Here is a 22,599-nt window from a genome sequence, read left to right as displayed (position 1 = left end):
GGGGGGGGGGGGGGGGGGGAAGCGCTTCCCAGCGAGAAGAGCGGGTGGACGCCGGGGGAGCCGTGGTCGTGCGGTGGGTCGGAGCCTCGGGGTGGGCCCAGGCTACTTTCCACTTGAGGTCCCCCCCAGAGCGCTACAACAGGACCAGAGCGAAAGGAAACGGGCCCGTGGCTGCTGGAGCCCGCGGGCGCTGCTTGTACTGGGGGCTCAGATTGGCAGGGGGGAGGCACGGCTGTTAGCGGGCGTCGGAGAGAAATACTCCGGCCTCCATCAGGACTCAGAGCGGGGAGGAAGCGCCCGGCTGTTTAACAGTACTCTCGGCAATAAATAAATTAATTCTGAAGTCACCTCTACGGTTGCAGTTGGCAGCGGGTGCAGCTCAGCGCCGGCAAGAGGCTGATGGGGGTGGCTCGCAGGGGGGGCGCTGTGCTCGCCCTGATGGGAGGGTGGCCGGGGAAGGAGGGTTGGTGCTCCCCGGGGGTCTGGGCTGAGAGGAGCAGCAAGCTCAGCCAGCCCCCGGCTTCCCCAGGAGCTCCTCACATCCCACCGGGACCTGCCTTGCCGAAGTACTTGTGCACAACTTCCAGGAGGAAACACGATCGCGTGGGTCGGTCACGGGACTGGGAACGGGATGTTCTGGGCAGGGGGCGAGGGGCGTCCACGCTCCTTCTCGGCCTGAAGCTCCCCGAGCACGGGTCCCTCTGTCCCCCCTCAGCGGTGGAAGGGTGCCGAGGGCCACCACGAGCAGGACGAGGAGCCGGGGACCATCTGCCCAGGGAGACGCTGCCGGCACGGCTGAGTCTGCCCCACACGGGGCGACTCCCACCTTCAAAATTCACTGGAAAAGCCAAACCCCCAAGTGCCAGTGTGTAGCTGCTCCAACAGCGCTGCAGCAGTTCCAAGATAATAATGTGTGGAGTAGCTGCAGCCCTCATTTTACAAGACTTAATGAATTTTTAAAATTTTATGACTAGCTCCAAAAGTAATGGCAACTTCAAAAAGTTTTCATTTTCTATTACTTCTGATACCTGAATTTTTACAGACCTTTCCCAATTTCACTTAGTGATCATAAGAACAAGAAGCTTAACCACTTTTTAAAAAATTAAATTCAGCTTCTTAAATAATGAAACTGCCTTGGAAATCCTGTTCTCAGCCTGTTTGCCGTTGAGGAAGAGAGGTGAGGGTCAGTCTGGTGCGTACCCGTGGTGTGCTCCTTCACATGGGCTTCAGCTCGGGGACTGGAGTCCCCCCACCTCTGTCCCAGACTTTCCCTGCCCGACTCCTCGCTCCCCGTCGCCCTAAAGGGACGCTGCGCTCCCTGGGCACCCCAGACCCACAGCACAGCCTCCCTCACCGAAAAGGAGAGCTCTTGTGACGGGACAGCACCTCATCCCACCCCACAGCCGAGCTGCAAGCGAGCACCTGACACCCTCCCCTCCCAGTTCCGCGCTCAGCGCACGCCCACAAGCCAACACTCAACAAAATCCTCCAATTCTGCAACAGCAAAGACACTGCTCCCTCCAACAGACACAACAAGCGATTTGCCCAAAGCCCCAAGAGAGCTGAGAACAACCTGGGCACGAGGAACAGCCCCGAAAATCCTCCTGGCGACAAGGCTGGAGGATGGGAGAGGCACAAAGAGAGAGGTTCACCCGTCTCACACCACGGGTGAATGGAACAGCGTGTTCCCTGGCAGGACACGGCCCGTTTACTATTGCGGTTACTGCTGGTTTATAGAGGGTGTCTGACAGCTCATAAAAGTGCCAAGTGTCTCAGGTACCTGACTCGGCTCTTTACCAGCATCGCCCTCTCCCCCAGACAACCTGGCTGCAGACAAGTGTACGTGGGTGAAGGGGTTTCTCCTTGCTGCAGCAGCAGCGCAGGCGCTGGGAGACTCGGCTGGGCGCTGCGTGGGAGCAGGCATGGAGCTGGGCAACGAGATGGGCAACTGAGCTGGGCAACCGAGCTCCCCAGGGAAAGGGCTTCACGAATCGCAGCCAAACGACAGCCCTGAGAAACCCCAACTCAATACAGTGGCAAATTTCCAATTCATTTGGGGATTTTTTTAAATAGACTTTTCAAACTCTGAAACAAGAGTAAACACCTTACTGAAAACTTTGCAAGATAAAAAGCCAAACATTCCAGAAAATAACATTTTGCTTCCCTGCTCTGAAATATTTTTAGATGCCAAAATTCACAAAACCCCAAAACTGTTTATAAAGCACCTCTGCTCTTCTCACCTCCCCAGACTGCAGTTTGGCAGTAAAACATCACCAAAGACCAGCTGAGAACAGCAAAGAAATCCAATTCCACTCAAAAAATACACCGCTGGTAAAATACAGGCCTGTATCAGCACGGCACATGTGTGCTACAAACCACAGAAAAGATGTTGGGCGCCGAAAGCAGATGTGGGACCGTGCAGAAGAGCACAAGCAGCCAGGGGAGAACACAGCGGGCTAACGAGGCCCAGGAGGAGCAGCACAAATGCAGCAACATGGGATGAGAAATGAGAGCTGGCCACAAGACAGAGGCTGCCGGGGGAAAAACAAACCAGCCAAAAAGTAAAGACAGCAGAAAGATTTGTGGGTCGGGCTCAACACCGATTCAACCAGCCTGAACTAAGTCAAGGAAAGAAGAGACAAAGACATGGACATCACGTAAGGAATTATTCCCCCAAGGCATCTGGTGGTAAAACGGAGAAAACTGCAGAAGCAGGTCCAGATAAGGGGAGGAAAGATGGGTTTTCCCCCTCCAAAACAGAGGGGTCCACACGTGAGGCTTCACGCAGCGGTCTCACAGAGCCCGCAGGCCAGTTCTGGGACCTCTTTGTATTCTGTCGGGTTTCCTCCTGAGAAAGCCCACTCAGGCTAGACAAGTTGTTTTACAAAGATCTATACACCAGGCTTTAATAAATTCTACAAGAAAGCAACGCTTTCATTAAATTTCTTATAAACTCCATCGCTTTCAGTGGAATACATTAATTGCACAAGGAACAGCCTACAAAACTGGTTTTATTCTCAGGCTTGAGCTTGATCATGCCTCACCCTCTAAGTGATGAGACTGTCTTCCTGACTGTGCGAATAATGACAGACTTGAGCAATGACAACTGCCTCCAGGTAGAAAAGCTTCCAATCAGCCCATCTTTGTTGCACCTACCCCGTAATTTTAGATTCAGAATTGATTAAGTTTTCTGAAAAAGCCAGTCATCTTACCGCCATGAAGCATGAACTCTCCCGCAGCCGGCAGACCGTTTCTAGTCAGAAGCCAGCAGTGCCCAGCCTACTCAAGGTCATCCAGATGCTTTCTGTAAACCTGGCTGTAGGACATCTTTCCTCTAAGGATGGAACCATGGAACAAGCTTTTCCTAGACAAAGGCATTTATTAAAAGTTATTCAGAAATAACTTCCCCTAATCTCCAGGGACAGTTTCAGTGTCCTCGCCGAGTTTTAGTGCCGCAAACGCGGGGTGCAGAGCTCCGGCCCCGAGGCCGTGGGGCAGCAGGGCTGTCACAGCTAACCCTCCAGGCCCCTCATGGCAGCGATGCTGCTGGCCAGCCGGCGCGGCACGCTTTTGGCAGCTTGGCGGTAGTCCTCTGGCTTTGCCTTCAACAGAGTTACAATATTTTGCAGTGTTCTTGATGGCTGAAGGCCGAGGGCATCCATCACGTTTATGAGATAATCTGTAAGATTAAGGATAAACACGTATTTGAACGGGTAACAGACACTGTGCAAATGGAAGCTACCCTTCGCTCATCACGGCTGCTGGAATCCTGCCACTGCCAGCTCAAAGCCACAGAAAATGGCAGCGTGTGTGGAGTCTCACTGTACTGACTGGTGTGTATTTCTGGCTTCCTGCACACTGGTTTAGACAACCATCTGTTTTGTTCTGAGGACTGAGACACGTTCTGCCACGTTTCAGTATCTGCACACAAACACCCCCGGGGCGGTCAGTCACCGGTCCCCGATAAAGGATCATCCTCACACTGCCAGAGGCACGGAGCCTGCAGGGCAGCGGGACAGCTCTGCGGAGCCGAACGGCTGCTGAGGCAGGAGGGAGTTCCAGCTCACTGATTCAAAGTCAGTTGGGGAATTCGGGATGGCAGCGAGAACGCTGAGCAACCAGCCTCTAATCCACTGGCTCGTTTTTAAGTAATGCCAAGGGAAAAAAAAAAAAGATTCAGGCTGAGTTCAGTGGCATTCAAGCAGACCGTCAGGTGAGCTGAGGAGGAGATACTGTCTGTATCCTTATTGTTGAGCTTGGCCGTGGGGAAGTCAGCACCCACGATCTGCAGCAAAGGACGGACTAACTGGCGTTTACAGCGGCTGTAGCGGTCTCGAGGTGACACTTCCATCAGCTTTGGATAAGAAAACTCCATCTCCTCCCTATCCTGCGGAAACACCTTCCCCTACACCTTCCATCAGTCCTCACACAGCGTGTGGTGCGGGCGAACACCACGGGCCAACTGGCTCCTGTTTTGGGGCTGAAGATTTCTGCACGATGAAAGTAGCTTTAGTCACCCGGCACCGCCGGAGCAGCAGGACATAGAGTTAAGCCATGCAGGGGAGCTGATCCGGTGGGTTTTGTAAAAAAGGATGCTGGTCCAGTATTCCACAATTACTCTTAGAAGGCCTTTAGCTGATCTCCCCTACTTCAGCTATCAAGTAGATGGAAAAATCAACCAGCCATGGCCCACTGGAGCACGTCCCAGCAGGCCTGGCACGTGCTGTGTCCCCTGGCATGTCCTGGCAGAACGCAGATGAGAGGGGACAGAGCTGTGCCACACCTGAGAAGAGAATACACACCTCTTTCTTGCTAAGGCTGGTGCGTAGGGGAATCCTCTCGGTTCAGAAGGGCTTTGACACTCAGAAGCACAAAGCAGTGAAGAAGCAAGTACATACTGAACACCACTCCTGCCTCGAAAGAGGGAGGCGAGAGGACGCTCTGTGAAAGAGCAGCTGTGCAGCACCCCGCCACGCCGGGGTCAGCCCCGCTCACGACCAACGGAGAAACCCTCACTGCAGTTCTCTTCAAACCTCGGGAGGGACAGGGCAGCCCACGTGTTAGAGCATCAGCACCGGGCTTACCGATGTCGGTGGCAAGCTGCTTGGCCGAGTGGGCTGAGAGCTCCGGGATCTGCAGGATGACCTCGCAGTAGGTCTGCATCGTGGCTCGGGCGATGGAGCCCAGCCAGTAGTCAGCCATGTTGTCCAGCTCAGGTAACTCATCTCCTGCACAGAAAATTCTTGTTAGCCGTCAGCAGTCCCACTCGGCTGCATTTGCTGGTTTTGTAAATAGAATTCATCAATGGTTAACTGCTTCTTCAACAGGACATTAAGTTAACCAGTTTATCAGCTGGTTTTGGAGCAGTCAAAACAGTTACACACCTGCCCTGCTGCTATACAACAGTGAAAGTCAGCCCAAGACCCAAACCACTTGAGTTCCCTCTATTACGTCTCTGAGGAAGTAATTCCGAAGGGCTGATCCGTGCCGGGGTCAGGGGCACTGCCTGGCACCTTCTACAGGGTCACCTCCCAGGAGTAGTTTACCAACTACTGCAATGACAAGGATTCACAGGGGATTTTTCAAGCCCTAAAGGCCTTCTGTGTTCGTTGGTGTTTGGGAAATTAATGAGCTATTAAACACGTACGTGCTTTAAGATGACAGAACAAGCAATGCAAAAACCTGCACTGAAGAGCACATTCTCAGAAGGCTGCAGGAAGACTATAAATACCAAGCTCTACACTTCCCTGATTGTCAGTGGAAATAAACACTGAGAAGAGATTAACCACAGCAAACCCTGGTGCGCTGCCAGCTGCCGGGGCTTTATGTAGCTACTGTGGTTAACTGCAGCAGGATTAACGACACAGCAGGTAAGGACAGCCACCTGGGGAACGAGCACAAGCCAAAACTCAGCTTGCTGCAGGACACTGAGGAAAGACAGGCAGGAAGAACTCCTCGTGTGTTCTGGGGGGAAGTTTTGCAGAGGCACCTGGGCTGCACCCGCCAGCAGAACCCCCCCGCTGCCCTCGGCACGGGGCTTAACCCTGCGGCTGGGTCTGACCGCTAAGGACTTGGGCAACACTGGAGCTCTAACGGTTTTTCAGCTGGACTTTATCTAGGATGAAAAAGGAATTGAAATGAAGTGGTCAGCATTCCAGAACTGTGCCCTGACAGAGCAAGAATGGGACTACAGAGACTAGAACACAGGTCGGGCTGTTAAGAAAAGAAATTCCCAAAGAAGCAAAACCTGTCCAAAACAAGACAGAGAAGCAGACCAGCTCCCGGCTGTGGGCTCCCAACCTCTTAACAGAAGGGTGCAGGTTAGCTCCTCATGCAGGGTGTAACAGTACTTTTCCCTGGATTTACAGAGAAAAGAGGCAGAGGAAAAAAGCTGTTTACAGGTGAACATCATTACTATCCTGCTTGAGAACAATCTATTCCTGAAGAAAGGAACTCAGGGGCTCCTCTTTTTCTAGCAACAAATGAAGGGGCTGGTGGTCCTCAGCAAGGCCATGGAGGACAGTGTATTTTATACTACAAGTGGCTAGTGTAAAGTTAGGCTTACGGGACATTATCTCCAGATTTCTCTAGGGCCTGAGGCTGGAAAGCCTCAGCCTCATACCAGCTTAGTTCCAGGCAGCAGCTGTTGCAAGAGTCGCAGCTTCGATGCTGTCTGGGGTAAGAATACACCGTATGATCACCGATGCAGGGCTGTTTGCTTCAGCAGATGGGGACCCTGCACCAAAACCACAGTTTTAATAGACACTAAACTTAAACAGACCAAGCTAAAGCTTCTGTTTGGAACAAAGCTGAAAGTTTTACTCATTTAGAGGCTCCTTCTGGGTATTACCAAGAGACTCTTGGAAGAAACAGCACGACCAGACGATAGGAAATGGATCTCAAAGAGCTTTGATACCATAACACGTCGCACCCACGTAACGTCAAAGTGGAAAAGCTTTCCCCCGGATGCTTCAAGTCTTTGGTTTCACCCTACCTTGTTCTGGGGGGTAAGGCAGTTTTCCAGCATGCAAGGCCAGCTCCAAAGCAGAATCCTCTTGAGTGACAAACGGCTCAAGGTGGAGAGGAAGCGACATAATATATTGCCCAATCTAGAATAAAAACACAAAAGAGCTGTCACTAAAGAAATGTGAAGCAAGTACTTTGCTAGACAAAAAAAGTCAACTGCAGTAATCCACACCTGAAAGCAGAAAGCTGAGCTTGACAACAACTCCCTAACCTACATTTGCTCAGAAACCAATTGGCTCTTTCTCATTATTACACTTTGTACAAGAAATAATTTTTCGTGAGGTCAGAGAACCAGTCATTGAAACAGCCATGTTAAGAAAAACTGTGCAGAGAATTGTTACTCCAAGCAAATCTTTGATCTCTGGAGTGTTCCTGGCAATTTGTCTTCTAGAGCAGAATTTAAGACACTGAACCAAATGAAACTACTGAAGAAGAAATACATATTTAAGTGATAATACAATAATGAATTACAGAAACGTATCGCTCCCAAGAAGGGACCAGGCTCACAGATTTGCACATGAGCTACGTAACTTCAGGCACACAACAAATACTGTGCTGCTTACGAATGATTATCTGCTGGTACAGAGAATCTTCCGAGGTGCAGGTACAGCTCCGAGTCCTCTGCCTCCCCATTACAGAGCACGCTCATTAACAGCTTTTCCCAGAGCTCCCATCACCCGCCTTTCCGTCCTCACAGCACGCATGACACATCAATTTGTTTGTCAGCTCTACTTTATTCTTTTTAGTTTTCAATTTTACCGTACGATGCAGCAGTGTTATTTTAAGACTACTCAAGAGAAAGCCTTGGCTCAGTCTTGGCCCGCCTATCAACTCGGCAGCAGGATCAAGGGTAGATCCGAAAAGATGTCAGAAAGCAAATGCTTTGTATCTGAAATTTTCTGAAGTTCCTCTTTGCCTTGGACGGGCAGAAACGTCCTTTGATTCCTCACAGAACCAAGTAACGATCATAAACATCTTGGTTTTAACTTTCAGCTGAAGTGGCAGGTGAGCAGATTCAGCCTCTTCCCGCCGCCCCTTCTCTTGGCGAGCTGTGTTAATTAAAAAGCTACTTACAATTCAGTCACAACCTGCCCTTGAAGTTCTACCTCATACACTGCCCATGACCTTTCTAAACCTCGTACAAGTCTCTCCGATAGCTACATTCAAACTACCCATGATAAAACTGTCCCACAAATTGACTGACTACCCATTTCTATACATTTTTTTTTTTAAAGCTTTAAAAGCAGAGTGTAACCGTTTGTAGGCCATAAGCCAGAGGAAATCAAAATATTAAAAGCTTTTGATTGCAGCCTGTCCTGGAAAAATCCATTCCCCGTGTGACACACAGAATGACAGTAACACAAAAAACTTGCTTAGCAAATTCTACTTTGTACGGAGATAATAATAGCAGCCAATATTAATATCTGGACTGCAGATCTGGCAGCGACTTGAAACGCCGGGCAGGAGCAGGGAGAGCACTGTGCCCGCCGTTCAGCAGCCGAGCTCAGCAGTGCCAGAAGGAATGAACAGCTCGCTCTCCTCTTCCACTCAGACACCCCACGGCCAGAAAGGTTTCATTGTTATTCCATCAGAAAGAGAAACCAGGGAGTCACGTGGGGATTAGAGGGGTAAGAGCTCAAGACTTTAACTTTGTAGTGCGATGAAATCACACCAACACACACTGCAGGAACTCCTCCGCTACAGGACCTGCAGCATTGTGAAGATCCACTCAGTAATCACCCCTACCACCAAAATTTGGCATTTCCCACCCCAGAGAGAACACTGCAAACAGCGCAGTTCAACAGAGAAGAGCCACTCCTTGTGCTCCCGATGCTCTTCTGCTATTCCAGAACTTGACAGGGATTTCATAACAGCTGCAATGAACGGCACAACCCTACTGATAGGGGCTGGACCACCGAGAGCATCTGTCACCATCATGTAACAGTTTTAGAAAATATCACTATTTTACGAAGAACTGGGGAAACACAGACAAGATTCCCCCAGCACGGGGCCCCAGTAAGTACCCTTGTGTGCTCTTACATTGCTGATATATTCCAGAGGAGTCAGGCTGAAGTTTGGCAGGTCATCTGTCAGGGTCTCACCAAGGCCACCAGAATTCCAGCCCTGTGAGGCAAAAAGTGCAGAAAGAATCTGAGTTTCTGGTGTGTGAAGTCTATCGGTGTTCTAGGAGGGGGTCACCAGTGACACGAACTGTTGGCTACCCCAGGACCTCTCGAAAGCAGAACACAGATGGTGAGAAAACGGCTTCCCTTGTCCTCCCTCAGGCCCAAGGCACACCCCCCCTTTCCACACAGCTCCCCGTGGGAAATACAGGCTCACACAGGTTAGAAGAGCAACACCTCAAACAAACATCAGCGCCTGCAAACATAGCTGACTGTTGTGAATGCTGGGGACGAAGGGAGGTAAAACTGTTCCACTGACTGCAGCTCACAGAAGAAACATGATACCAGAGGGAAACATTCTGAAAAGGAGAAAGGTAAGCAACACTGAGCTGTACTCCACCCCGAGGCACCCCACGGGTAAACCCTGCCAGCGCGGATCAGGTGGATGTGCCCACTGCTCACCTCCATCTTCGAAACGAGTAAGAGTTGTTGTTTGATCCGAAGAAAAACAGAATCAAAAGCCAAGTGGTGTGCCAGCTGGTTGAGGCGGCTGAGGGCAGAGCGTGATGAAGACAGCAGGTTGTGGTTACTCGTACCTTTTTCCTAATGCACACGCAGAGACACAGAGAAATGTTTTCATACACAAGTCATTAAACCCACCCCAGAGGAGCTATGTTAACATTCTTCAGGAGGTCTGTATTAGGCCACCCTAACACAAAGGAGCTTTCCTCTGCAGTGGCACAGCCCATTTCCTTTGGGATGCCCCATTACCACAAGTTATTCAAGACAGACATGGGCAATGCTCCCTGAAACGTGAAACAAAGAATCAGGATCCCATTCCGCCATGCCAGGCACCAGCACAAGCCAGATACTGAGAAACCTGCAGGGACGATGGCAGAACCACCTCCTGCTCAAAGGGCACCACTAACCGATGCCATGCAGGGAATTACACAAACATTTTACATGAAGGGGACCTCCAGAACTTCAGTATTTAGCAAAGGTTTAATGTCGAACATCCAACACTGAAGGCAGAGCTGCACAAGTTGCAGGTAAATTAAGTGCAAGAGAAATCAAAACACTCTGAGGAAATAAGAGACAGAACTCATAACCTTGGCTTCACCACTACATGTGACTGACGATGGCAAACATAACTTAGATCCCCAGGAAGATAACCAGAGTCATTCTACTCTGTTCACAGATGCATGCATGAATGATCTGGCAGAATTGTATTTCAGAATGGATATGGCAGCAGAGAGTAAGTGGCAAAGAAAGTCTTGAGAAGCCAGTACGTGGGCTCCAGAATTTGAGATGGCTCCAACACAATCTTCCCAGTGCGTCCTGTGACAAAATCTCCCCCACCTGAACCGGTGAAGTATGTTCACAAAACCCAGCCAGGATCTGGGGAGAGGTGGAATGAGCCCAGACTTCCTGGGTTTGGACATTTCACCTCTCTGCAGGTCAGACAGTGTCTCTGTGGGAGACTTGGAACACAGCCCACCAAAGCTCAGGATGAAATGTAATCAGGCTGCAGGGGAATCCTGCGCTCACCCACAACCGTGGGCCCAACAGCACCCCGTGAGAGAGCCAGGCTCTCCCAGGCACCACGCTACCTTCAGAGTGTAAAGCGTTTCCATAAGGCTGGCATACTCGGATGGATTCTCCTTCAGAAGATAATTGTATTCCTGCCAGGGATTCTTTACAGAGCTCTTCTTTTCTGCAGAACTGCTATCCTGAAAGCCAGAAAAACTACAAGGGCTGTAGGAGTCCGAGAGATACTTCCCAGCAGTTGATAAAATCCTGAAAACAAGTACACAGAAATCACCAGCAAAATCCTCAGGGATCAGCCCTGTTGCTCTCACGTTGGTCCGAGCACCAGCACCACCTTTATGTTACTGCAAGGATGAGCGCTCACGGCTGGCAGGCACCAACTACAGCCAACTCTCACGTCTACTGTGCAACTCAAAAACTGCGAAAATATTGGAATGAAAAAGAGAGGACCGTGCTCTCAGGATGTCTAGCAAATACGGAACAAGCCGAGGCTCCTGTGTGCTGCAGGCCCGTGTCCCACACGAAGCAGAGGCACTCAGGTCAGACTAAAGCATCTCAGCATACGAGAGGCTGAACAGGGCTTACACACAGCGGAGGATCTTCGTGCTGCCCGTGCCCAACGCTCCTCAAGTTACAGGGAAGGGATCACTTCAGGCACACCTCGAGTCACTTCCGCAAATGACTCACGCCCCAGGTCACAAGGGGAGTGAGGATCTTGCCAATTTGACCTGGTGGAAGTTACCTCCCGGGGCCCAGCCCGCTGGCTGCCCAGCCAGGGATCCCAGGGGAAGGATCCCCGCGAGGGCCCGGGACAGTCTGTGACCTGCCTCTGATGTTTCAAGAGATGGGCAGGAGCACTGGGGGCAGATCCCAGCAGCTCTGCTTTCCCTCCATGCTCTACGCGACAGCAGTACCTTGGGGTTTGTTTTCTTTCTACTTGGTACCTATGCTGACAGGTCGTGAGTTACGTTCAGCAGCTCACCTGTTGGCCAGCTGCTGCTCAAAGTCTCCGCACTGACGAAGGAGCTCACCGCAGGTTGTGATTATCCTGGGAAGGATGAGACAAACACACAACGTTGTGAGATTTGAGGCAGGTAATACCAGAACCTTCCCCCCCCTCTGAAAACCCATCTCAGACATGTGTCAAGTAATTATAAAACACCATAACCAAACCACAGTGCACAGGGGACACGTCTGTCAAGAGTTAATCTGGCTTTAACTCAGCATCCATCTGATAACATGCTGAATTTTTTTGCCCAACAGCCTCATCCACACGCTACTTCTTGTCACCATGGCTAAGGCCACCTCAGTGTCACCGGGAAAAATTCTAAGCGCTGGTGACATTTCCAGCAATATGACATAGAGCCTTGCTCCAGACAGGGTGGGGAGCCTCACAGCACTCACCGTGCCAGCAGCAACCTGAAACCCAGGCACTGAACTAACGCTCCCCACAGCTACGCGGGCATAGCCCTGCCTTCTGCGCTAAGAACTTGTGTAAACTGACCCCAAGTAACTCCCTTTCAACTTTGATACAAAAATCAGTTCTGAGCTGTGCAAAAAAAAAAATAATAATCCCCTTTACCGGACAGAGTTTTGGAATGCAGTCCAGTCCTCCTGGAAAAGGGAATCTGATAGGACATCATCCAGTTTACATTTCTTTCGTATAGACTGCAAAGTATTTGTAAAGTCAGATGTATACCTGTGAGGAGAAATGGGGAGAAGCACCAGCATAAGAGGATGGCTTAGAGAGCAGCGGAACTGCACATCCTGTGATTTATCTGTCCAGTCCTCTACAAGGGCCAAATAAGAACCAGAAATATTAAAAGCAGTTCAGAGAAGACACTGTTGTTCCAGTCCAAACACACGGGTGCGAAGAACTGCTCAGCCACAGCCCACTCAAGCCCACACTAGGAGACAGGGAGAAATGCAGAGTAACAGGTACTGTGTGGCTTCAATGTGCTGCATGTGGGTTACCAGGAACTCTCCACTCCCATGATAAGGTACGAGTAAGACATTTTTGTTACCACAACACTAATCACATCTCCTAGGAAAGGCCAGAAAAAGTTTATAAGGCTACTTCTAGTCCAACATCACTTGGCCCTTACTCCAGGAACACAGTGACAACAATCTCATGAATTTGTTTTCTCAGCTACTCCCCAGATGAGAACATGGATAAAAAGAAGAACATTTTGTTTTCCACACACCCCCTGTTTTTTTTTTCTTTTAAATAATGCCCATAAGCAGGAGGTAAGCACATTACCCATAAAGAAGGTGAGATCAGAGCAGTGCGCTCTCCTCCTCCCCACGGGGCACCACGATAACAGTTTGGTTTATACCTTGTGAGCAGCTCTGTCGTTATCAGGAACTACGGAGTGAATGAGGGCTGGCACGCTGCCTAAGCGAGCTGTCAGCGACACTTTAAGATAAGAACTTCTGTTGAACCTTCCTCACTGGGCCATCTCACCCCTGCAGGTGGATTCTGCATGTGAGGTCACTTGTCCCAGTATTTCCCCACTGAGATCGACTTCCATCGGCCTCATCTGTCTTTGTCTTATTCAGGAAACATTTTCCCCTTCAAAGGCATTTATTAAAAATGAAAATTCAGCCCAGCTAGCACACAAGACAGCTAAGGAAAGTCTTCAATTTAGCCCTAAAACGCTTCTATTTTTCTCCCTGAGAAAGAGCCACTGCTCGAACGAAGCGGTAGGAGGGGACATCAGATGATTCATGTTTATAGATACTTTCCACTCTCGGCCGGTTTTCACAAACTACAACGTCCTTGGCCCCACACCAAACACGTGCGACTCCCTCCAGGTAAAAGCAGCAGTGTAACCAGAAGCACCTTACTTTGTGAACAGAGCCTTCAGGGCCTTGAGGAGCCCACCGACGCCCAGCCCGTCCGTGAGTTTAACGCAGCTGTCGATGGCTCCAGAGGCCAGGATGAAGAGTTTGTTGACGGAATGGTTCAGTTCCTGGACACAGTCGATTACTTCCCAGTGCTCCTAAATTGAAACAACAGAGTTGAGCTCGACTCATCTTTCGGTGAGCGTGCAGGCGTTAAAGAAAAGACACTTTCTGTAACACGCTGCTCTCTGTATCCTCCAACCTCGCCAAACGCTTACGGGGAGAACAACGCTGGTTGCTTCCACCCTCCTGCACAGTCACTGTTAATAAAAGTCAGGCTGCCAAATCCTACATTTACCAGGTCCTCAAGGAAAAATAGTTCTGCCAACAACAGAATCTTCTACAAAAAAGAAAGACTTTCCTCCCCCAGCTCCTGTTCTTAATAAATTTTATCGAACCTGGCGCAGGCTCCTGGCTGACAGTACTATTTTGGTGAAGTCTTTCTCCAGCAGATCCACACAGGGCCAGTTACTGGGTGAAGGAGAGGAAGAAAGGGACCTCCAAGCCAACAAGGCTGCCGAAATTAACTTTATTTCTTAAACAAAATTTACTTAGCAGTAAAAAAATATACTGCAAACAGGAAATATTACAAAAAAAAAATAGAGGAGGAAAGAGCAATAACTATGACAAGGGTCTTTGTCTTTAGCAGAAGCTTCAAGCCTCGCTGTAGCTGAACAGCTGGCTGCCTTACCAAGGGCACGGCACTGATCTGAATGAGGAGATTTTCTTCTTCCAGGTCTCCATACTGCAGCTGATAGGGCTTGTACGGACCATACACTGCTTCCACCAGCTCCATCACTTTTACCAGGTTCTGCTCCTCTACAAAGAATCAGATGTTTAGTCTACAAATAGATCAACACGCTACTAAAAACCTTGTTTCAAGCAACATGCAGTAGTTCTTCAATTAGAGCATGCTGCCTACACAGGCTTGGAATGCTGCCCAACAGCTTTACATCTCAACTACTCAGATTATTTTTTTTTCCATTTTTTTGAAAACAAGGTTATTATCTCTACCTGCTTCCTAAAACCAAGATGTTCTACCTCAACAAGTGCCTCAAGAAAATTATCACTCACTGCTCCGAAACAGCCTGGGTGACAAAAATCTATTAAACATTCCAACCTACAGTAGAAGGAAAGTATTGAAACCATTTGTGAAGTGAAACACATTACTCCCACAACTTAAAACAGGGGCAATCCTCATTTATCAGAAAACCTGGTTCATACTTAAAGTAATTGACACCGAACTCAATTCACTTAGCACTACTACTGTAGGAGTTCATCGACCAGAGTTCAACGCGGACCACGAACTTCGCACTTCAGTGCCGCTCTGTCGAGCGGGGAGCTGCAAACCCAAACTAAAACCAGGTCTGAACGATTATTTCTCAAATTAGAACTGGACACCAGCTGTTATTGTGAAGATTTGCCAAACTCAGACTGGCAGGAAACCATAACTACTTCGAATCCTCGATGCAAGAGAAAACGTCTGTGCCCTAAGGACGGGCAGGCGAGGGAGCGGGTTGCCCGAAGCCTGTGCTACTGCCGTGGCCGGGGGTTTTCAAGGTCAGACTGAACAACTCCCTGAGCAACATGGTCTGAGCCCATAGCGGACCTGGCTTGGAGCAGGAGGTTGGACTAAATCATCTCCCAAGGTCCCTTCCAACCTGAACGATCTGTGAATCACCACTGAACCCTCCCCTCACACACACACACAGGCAGAACTGGTTTGGCTCTGTTCCGATGAGTCACCTGGCCCTTCCACTCCTGAGGTATTTCTCTTCCCAAACATCTCACCCCACTGCAAAAAAGATGGAAATACAAGGTTTTTTGGGGTTTTCTTCTAACACACTCGTGTAACAGTTCAGCTGTCTTCCTATTCCATCATCTGCTAGAATTTGACATAATTTTTCTAAGTCCTTTTTAATCATATCTATTACGAAGCACAAATGAAGCCAAGCCAAGGACTGAAAATGACTGACAAGAGGACACAATCACAAAGGCAATAAAACCAGACACAGTGACAGTCACAGTCCCTAAAATTGCCCAGTAATCATAATTTACATGACCAGGAAAGAATCTGGGTTTGGTTATGAGGAACCAAACACAGGAAACACAGCATTAGGAATGCTCTATTAGCTTTAATTTAGGATTTTCCCCTAACCGGTCTTTGAAGGGGCTCCACCGGATTAATAAAGGACTATGAATAGCCAAGAGTTCAAGTCAGGCATAAACCTGTGTAAACAGCACCTCACTCCTTTGTGGTTTGTGGGAATTATTCATCAAGTCCTGACCACAATGAGATGACGAACATCTCAGAGTCAGGAAAGCACAGGTTAGATTTTGATCCAAACACTGAGGATTCTGCTAGGGAATAAACTACCAACGGATCAGAGATAATATTTGGCCCTGCATTTTCACTTGATTAAAACGTAAGCCAGTAGCAACAGAAAAACTATAAAACAGAATTTAAGCATCCAATGGATGCAGCTTACAAGCAGGTTTTCTCTTGTTTAGTAAGGTGTGACTTAATTCCAGGAAACTCCTCAACTTTTATGCTTTGTGATCTTTCACAATGGGTTGCACAAAGAGCTTCCCTAGAGACATTTCCTCATCTGTTAGACAGAAGAAATACTAATGCTTGTAAAAGGAAAAGTGCTAAACATTATTTACCCTGTATGGCAAGCATGCTCAGAACAGGTCTGCTTCAGTAAACTCGTTCAGGTTTGTCAACATCTTTACTGTAAGATACACACACACGCACATGAAGGCGCAAACACCATGTAACTGGTCAATACAGTAGAAGAGAATCTCTCCCTCTGTGTAAAACCAAACAAAACCCTACAATGGAACTTTACAAAGGAGTAGACAGAAGAGAATGACACAATTCAGAGCAAGAGCCTTACTCAGGTTTGGCAGCATTGCTACTTCCAGCCCCTTGGCGAAGTGGACGGTGGCATCGTAGAGCTCCAGCAGCTTGGTCAGTTTGGTCTCTTGGCCCGTTCTCTCCAGGGCAGTGCCGAGGCAGACAGGGATGGAAGGCACCAGCGCTCCCAGGGTTTGGATCAACAGCACAGTCACAATTTCATAGGGGTTCTTGAAAACCTGGGGTAGCAGAAAAGCAGCTTATCTCAGAGGAAGACGACAGGCAGCGGAGATCAGCCCAGAGCTTCCCGAGAGCCCCCCCGCATACAGACCCCCGGCACGGGCCCAGCAGGTCCTGCCTGCCCAGGGGCTGTGTCCTCCCTCAGCCCTCCTGCAGGCGAGCAGCCTGCACACAAGCAGCACCCCTTCCCCGGGGCAAGCAGATGTCCTTGGGCTCCTGGAACAGAGGGACAGAAGAGGCAGAACTGAGGGGGCTGCAAATGCTGTCAGCAGGGAGGCTGACATAACCAGGGCAGAAAGACTTGGGAGAAAAAGCAGCAGCAGCCCAGCCTGGACTTTTCCACACCCAGCATGGAAAACTGCTTCTTTCTACTAAAGAATTAATATAAAATTACCTATTGGTGAGAGACAGTGATATACAGATCATGAAGATGACATTTTGTGCAGCGACAGACCACAGACCTCAGATAACATGAGCTCCCCACCAAAAGGGAACAAAAACAAACAAGGAAAACCTCTCAAGGGGTGAAAAAAACAACAAAAGAGGTCTGCTAAGACTGCAGGAACCTCACTGACCTAGCACGCAGGACAGCCTGAGTACAAAAGTCTAGGTCAATACATATTTACCACTGAAACTGTGCGTTGAATACAGCAGCCAAGAAACTGGAAGACAGGTGTAGGTCAAAAACTGAATTCAGCAGAACACAGGCACTACGGTAATTTGACAAACCACCTGGCAGAAAAGTGCATTTGAAAACAGAGCACTCAGTTTACTCAGGTGTGTTGGGAAAAACACTCATGTATTGGTAAAACATGTAGAAAGAGTACTACATCACAATCCAAATTACTGGTCAGGCAGAAGTCACTACTGGAAAGACTATAATCAGCTGAGAACTTGTATTTACATGCACTATCCTCAACTCCACCAGCAGAAAATGCATTACAGCCTTTTATTGTGCCTTTTTTGTCGCTCATTTGCTTTGAAAGCTGGGGTCACCATGAAAAAGATCCAAGGATTCTTCAGAAAGCAGAAGCAACACGGGAAATTGAGTGACAGGAGCTCTGCCCCGTGCGCCATTTCTCTCTCACAATCCCCAGTTCAAAGAATGTCAGCTTACATTTTAGCAGATATCTGGCCTGTAATCCACATCGAAACATCAGGCAGAAAAAATACATTTCAAGGAAACACTGAGCTGCTCTGCAGCACAGGCCTCGCGCTTGCACCAGGCTTCGTACCATGAAGATAAGGATCTCTTACCCTTCATGGATGAAAAACTCTTACAGGCTCAACAATATGAACTTATTTCTCCATTTCACTAAAGGAAGACAACTTCTTTGGATCCTACATTATTCTTGGCAGGAAAAACAAGTACACAGACTCCAAGGGGTGACAGCAGAAGCCCTCAGATATCTTAGAGAGTGACATGAATCAGCCCAGTATGACCTTGAGGGCTTCCTCCAGGCCAAGTGATAAAGCAATTCAGGCATTTCAGATGTTTTGCAAGAGAGCACATTTGCAACACCAACAAATTAGATTTAACTTAAGATACAGATGAAAGCGATAGAGCAGCTTTAATGTCAATAACACAGCAACCTTGCTGCTGGTGGAACACCAGAGATCAAACTTCGTCTGCAAGAGCTGGACAAGAAGCGAGCAGGTCCCAAGCCCCGTCTCGCTCTGACGAGGCACAGCAGGAGCACCGATGAGAATTAAGAGGGTGCTGGGCCTCGTCCCCCCCCCACCTGCCCCGACACCGAGAGCTCACTGCACCTGTGTCGCCCACTGCAGCTGCGAGTGCCAGGTCCCGAGCAGCGTGTCATACAGCTCAGTCAGCTGGCGGTTTAAGCTCAGGTCACTCTGGCAAAGATCCTGCCACACTGCCACCAGCTGCACCTGCGGGGGTAACAGGAACCGTTCTGAGAGGAGAGCTGCCAGCCCACAGATCTTTTATTAGTTCAAACCAAGAACTTCCAGGCAAAGAGCTTTTGCTAAAACACAATGCCCACCCTCGCTCCAGATTTCAGCATAACGTTTTGCTACAATTCTGCACCACAGAAGGAAAAGACCTTCAGCGTGAAGCTAGAGGCTTCTTAGTTGATTCAAAGATTTAATTAACATTGGTATTTACTCATAAAATGAGACTGTAACCGATACCCCCACATAATAGTTGAAATACTTGGCAAGCCCCAGCCTTGAACTTAATCCTCAAAAGTCACAGTCATGAGAGAAATTTGAGGATCGGGTTATGGCTACCGAACTGTCTGGAATTCCAACTTTTAATCTTACCTGAAAAGAGTTTACAGAAGTCAGCAGCTGGCAAGTTGCAGCAATAAAGTTATTGCTGACATAGCCAAATCCAAGAAAAGCAAAGCATAACTATAAGGCACAGAGAAATCAAGCAGAACGCACATATCCTATGTCTGCTGTGGGAAGGAACGCAAAGCCCTGAATGGGGAATTACTCTTGAAACACGGGGAGTAACCAAGGCTGTTAAGAGCCAGGAAGAGAAGTCAGAGGATGAAACATGGAAAAGAACAGATTCCATCCTCCTTCCACCAGGAAAGGTAAAATACATGATGTAGCAGCTCCCTCTACAGTCCAAGCCAAGCAAGAATCCAAATTTTTATTCCTCCAAATTAAAATATTATCAAAATACTTACCTTGTGACATTTATAATAATAAGCGAGAAGCTGGGGCATCCGATCAATTTCGGTGAAGACTTTAACAAACGTTTTTGCCTGATCTAAACAAAACAAAATAGGCAGTTAACAGTCAGTCCCAGTCAGAGGGTGAGACCTTAGTCTAATGGAGCAAGAGAATTCTTCTAAGGGAGAATGCACAACAGCCTACACAGAAAGCCACACTTCCACCTCTGGTTTGCTGATCTCAAACAGGAGCAGAACCACCCAAACTCACTCAAACAAGAACGGGTAGCAGACACGAAGAAGGAATTTAACTTCTTACACTTCTTAAGCAGCAAATGTAGTATTAAAGACAGGTAAAACCAGAGCATTTCCTCGGAGGAAATGGTTATTTTCCAGAGACAAGCCGCTATCTCCAAAACCAGAACATACCCCAGAGTCCTGAGCTCCGCTTTCACCACTCCCCAAGCTGACACCCAAGCTAAGGGCACAGTCAGCTCTCACACAAAGCCCTGAAATCCCAGGTCCCCCAGAGTCGCTTTCGTACTGTGAGGGGGATGACTACAGTTCTGTCCACAAAATACAGCTGGGCTTAGAGGAATCAGTAACGAGACCTTGATTTTCGAACAGGACCCAGAAGGCAAAGAAACCAGCACATGAAGGAACTCGAAGTGTTCTTCAGCTGTGGAAGCCACCGAATACGGACGCTCTGGGGATATGTTTATGGACTTGTATTACATTTATAGGAGCTGGGCTTCAGGAAAAAAACATTACTTCAGAGTAAACACAGAAACTCTCTTCAATGGGAAAAAAGCCAATGTCTCCACATGCCCAGTATAGATTTTAAAAGAGAATGCAAAGAGTGCCTAAAGGGAATTATTCTGAAGGGTACGCCCAAAGGACCTCACACCAGCAGACCTGCTGCCAGCGGCTTTCTTCCACCTAAACGTTTTCTTTGGTGGAGAACTCACAGAGCGTATGAATATTCAATTTACTTTCATCCTACGCTGAGAAAATATTCCAAAACGTCATCCTTTGCCTTGAATTTGTCTGTAAAGGGTAATGTACTGCAACAGAAAAAAGGCGTGGGACCCACTGTGAAGGTGACAAGCACAGTCCAAGGAAGGAAAGGAGGCTGTGTAAAGAAAAGCAGGAAGAGGAACGGGAGGGAGAAGAGGAGAGAGACCTAGGCAAAGGATGAAACACATCTGTTAGAAACGCAGCAGACAGAGCTCCTTCCCCCGGGCTCCCTCCCGTGGCCGCAGCCGCGCAGCACAGCAGAAGCACCGCGGCCCGGGTCCTCCCCGGGACCTCGGGGTGCGGGCAGAGGGGAGGCAACAACCAGGACAAGCGCTGGGACAACAGGAGAGGGAAGGAGGAGCACAAAGAACAGCCCCACAAGTCAAATCTTCTAAAGGAGAGTTTATAAAACCAGCTTTCACAAGGTAGTAAGGAGTCAGGATGTTTCCAAACAAACTTCCTTCTTGATTACAACCCCAAGCTGTAAGAGAAATGCCCAGCAGCACTACAATAACGCAAAACCAGAGGCCTTCTGCTTACTTGAGCAGCGCTTCCCACCTGGAGAGCATCCACGGTGTAACTAAACTACGACCCCAGGGCAGCCCTGCATCACCACCTCCATTCCACACATCTTCATGGCCTGTAAAAGCAGCTCACGTTTTCCTTATTCCCCACAGTGCCTACAGATACACCAAACCGCAGGAAAATCAAACATCCACTGGACCGCAGAGCACGTGACACTTCACGGCGTCTGGCTCCACAGAAAAGCACACAGCCCAGCGCCAGGAGCCTTCAGGGCAAACCGCCCACCCGAACAACATTGTACGTTTTGAAGACAATAAACCCCGATAGCAAACGGCACCAAGAGTCACTGACCTACAGACTGGGAGTTAAAAGCAGCAACAATCTGAGGGCTGGCCATGGCCTCCAGGCGGTTCTTCAGCGCCTCGAGGTGCACACACTTCTCGGAGTAGTCCGGCGTGTCCACGAGCATAGCCAGGCTGCTCTGCATGCTGGTTAGTTTGGCCGAAATCACAGACACATCCTGCCACAGGGAAAGGCAACCCACTCACCAAACACGACCTCAGAAAGCATTAATACCTGTTCCAAAATGACGTTTTACAAACAAGTACACGTTTTAGAATCCCTTCAAAAACTTACTGTTAAGTGCAGTTTCTCTGGACAGCTTAAGGCGCAAAGACTAAGAAAAGTAAGGCGTAAGTACCTGTGTTTTAAGAGTCTCTTCAATGTCTGCACTTAACGTGCTCCATTTGTCTGCTTCCTGAAGCGACTCGGCAGCCAACTGCATTCTAGATTTCACTCGGTCAATCTCTACCAGGACCTGAAGAAAAAAAAAAAAAAAGTTGCCTATTGAAAAGATAACTGTCACAGATACTTGTATTATGGGAGCTGGTTTAAAAAAGGCATGAAATGATCACGCTGTCACAAGGAGGAGGGAGTTGGGTCAAAGAGCTAGAGATGTTAAATCAACTTCCAAAGTCAAACAACAAAAGGTCAGTTTGGTTTCTGGATTTGTACTTTTAGTATCCCCTTTGCCTCAAAGATGCTACACACCCCAGGTAACAACAGGCAGAAATCAGTGTCCCCAGTCAAGCAACAGCAACTCTGCACGGAGCCACGATCAGCTGTGCCTGGGGACATGCAGATCCCACGGCTCTGTGTCACACCCACTGTCCTACCATCAGTGGTAGCAGTGGGTTTCTCGAGTTCCCAGGGTTGTTTAATACAAACAACTCTGGCAACCTCAGAATTTCACAACTTGCAGATAAATACAGAGCAAACCATGAACCTACCTGCATTGACTGAGCTGTGTCTTCTTCAAATTTCTTGATATCTTCTTTAACAAGGATCATTTGCTCCTTCAGGAACGTCGCCTCCTGTTTCAAGACTTCCACTTCCCGGAGGACTCTGGGCATGTTCTGGAGAGCCTGGTGGCTCGTTTCTAGAGAAACACCAAGCGGTACAGTGGGGAGGGCCTGAGGACCCTTGCAGGAAAGGGGGGTTTTCAGTAATTTTATGTAATCATTAATACTTTTTTAAAAAAAATACAGGAAAACAAACAACAAAACAAAACACTAGACCACAAAACTTTAGTTCTATCTTTAAAAGTTAAATATGTACTTTATCACGGAATCATCTGGGTCGGGAAAGACCAAAGACCTGTGAGCTGGGGGGTGCGAGCGTTAAGCTCCGGCCGCCCAGCCCTCCCCCGGAG

General features: G+C 48.6%; 1 protein-coding gene across 1 annotated transcript in view; it reads right to left on the bottom strand.

The window, feature by feature from the left end:
- Positions 1 to 2,884: 2,884 nt before the first annotated feature.
- Positions 2,885 to 22,599, bottom strand: part of COG7 (component of oligomeric golgi complex 7) — a 19,976-nt gene continuing 261 nt past the window's right edge. The window contains exons 2-17 of the mRNA XM_026859369.1: positions 22,178 to 22,369; positions 21,589 to 21,705; positions 21,240 to 21,408; positions 19,362 to 19,444; positions 18,472 to 18,594; positions 16,502 to 16,700; positions 14,293 to 14,420; positions 13,545 to 13,699; positions 12,280 to 12,396; positions 11,680 to 11,745; positions 10,760 to 10,946; positions 9,612 to 9,752; positions 9,067 to 9,150; positions 6,995 to 7,109; positions 5,085 to 5,228; positions 2,885 to 3,679 (exon numbers count right to left, since the gene is read on the bottom strand). Of these exons, the coding sequence (XP_026715170.1) occupies positions 3,513 to 3,679; positions 5,085 to 5,228; positions 6,995 to 7,109; positions 9,067 to 9,150; positions 9,612 to 9,752; positions 10,760 to 10,946; positions 11,680 to 11,745; positions 12,280 to 12,396; positions 13,545 to 13,699; positions 14,293 to 14,420; positions 16,502 to 16,700; positions 18,472 to 18,594; positions 19,362 to 19,444; positions 21,240 to 21,408; positions 21,589 to 21,705; positions 22,178 to 22,369 (2,187 nt within the window). The 3' untranslated portion in view covers positions 2,885 to 3,512. The remainder of the gene's footprint in view (positions 3,680 to 5,084; positions 5,229 to 6,994; positions 7,110 to 9,066; positions 9,151 to 9,611; positions 9,753 to 10,759; positions 10,947 to 11,679; positions 11,746 to 12,279; positions 12,397 to 13,544; positions 13,700 to 14,292; positions 14,421 to 16,501; positions 16,701 to 18,471; positions 18,595 to 19,361; positions 19,445 to 21,239; positions 21,409 to 21,588; positions 21,706 to 22,177; positions 22,370 to 22,599) is intronic.

This window comes from Athene cunicularia, assembly GCF_003259725.1.
Source record: "Athene cunicularia isolate RWA chromosome 14 unlocalized genomic scaffold, athCun1 chr14_part2, whole genome shotgun sequence".
NCBI lineage: Eukaryota > Metazoa > Chordata > Aves > Strigiformes > Strigidae > Athene > Athene cunicularia.
Note: the sequence above shows the minus strand (reverse complement) of the source record. Positions and strands in the feature narration are given on the sequence as shown.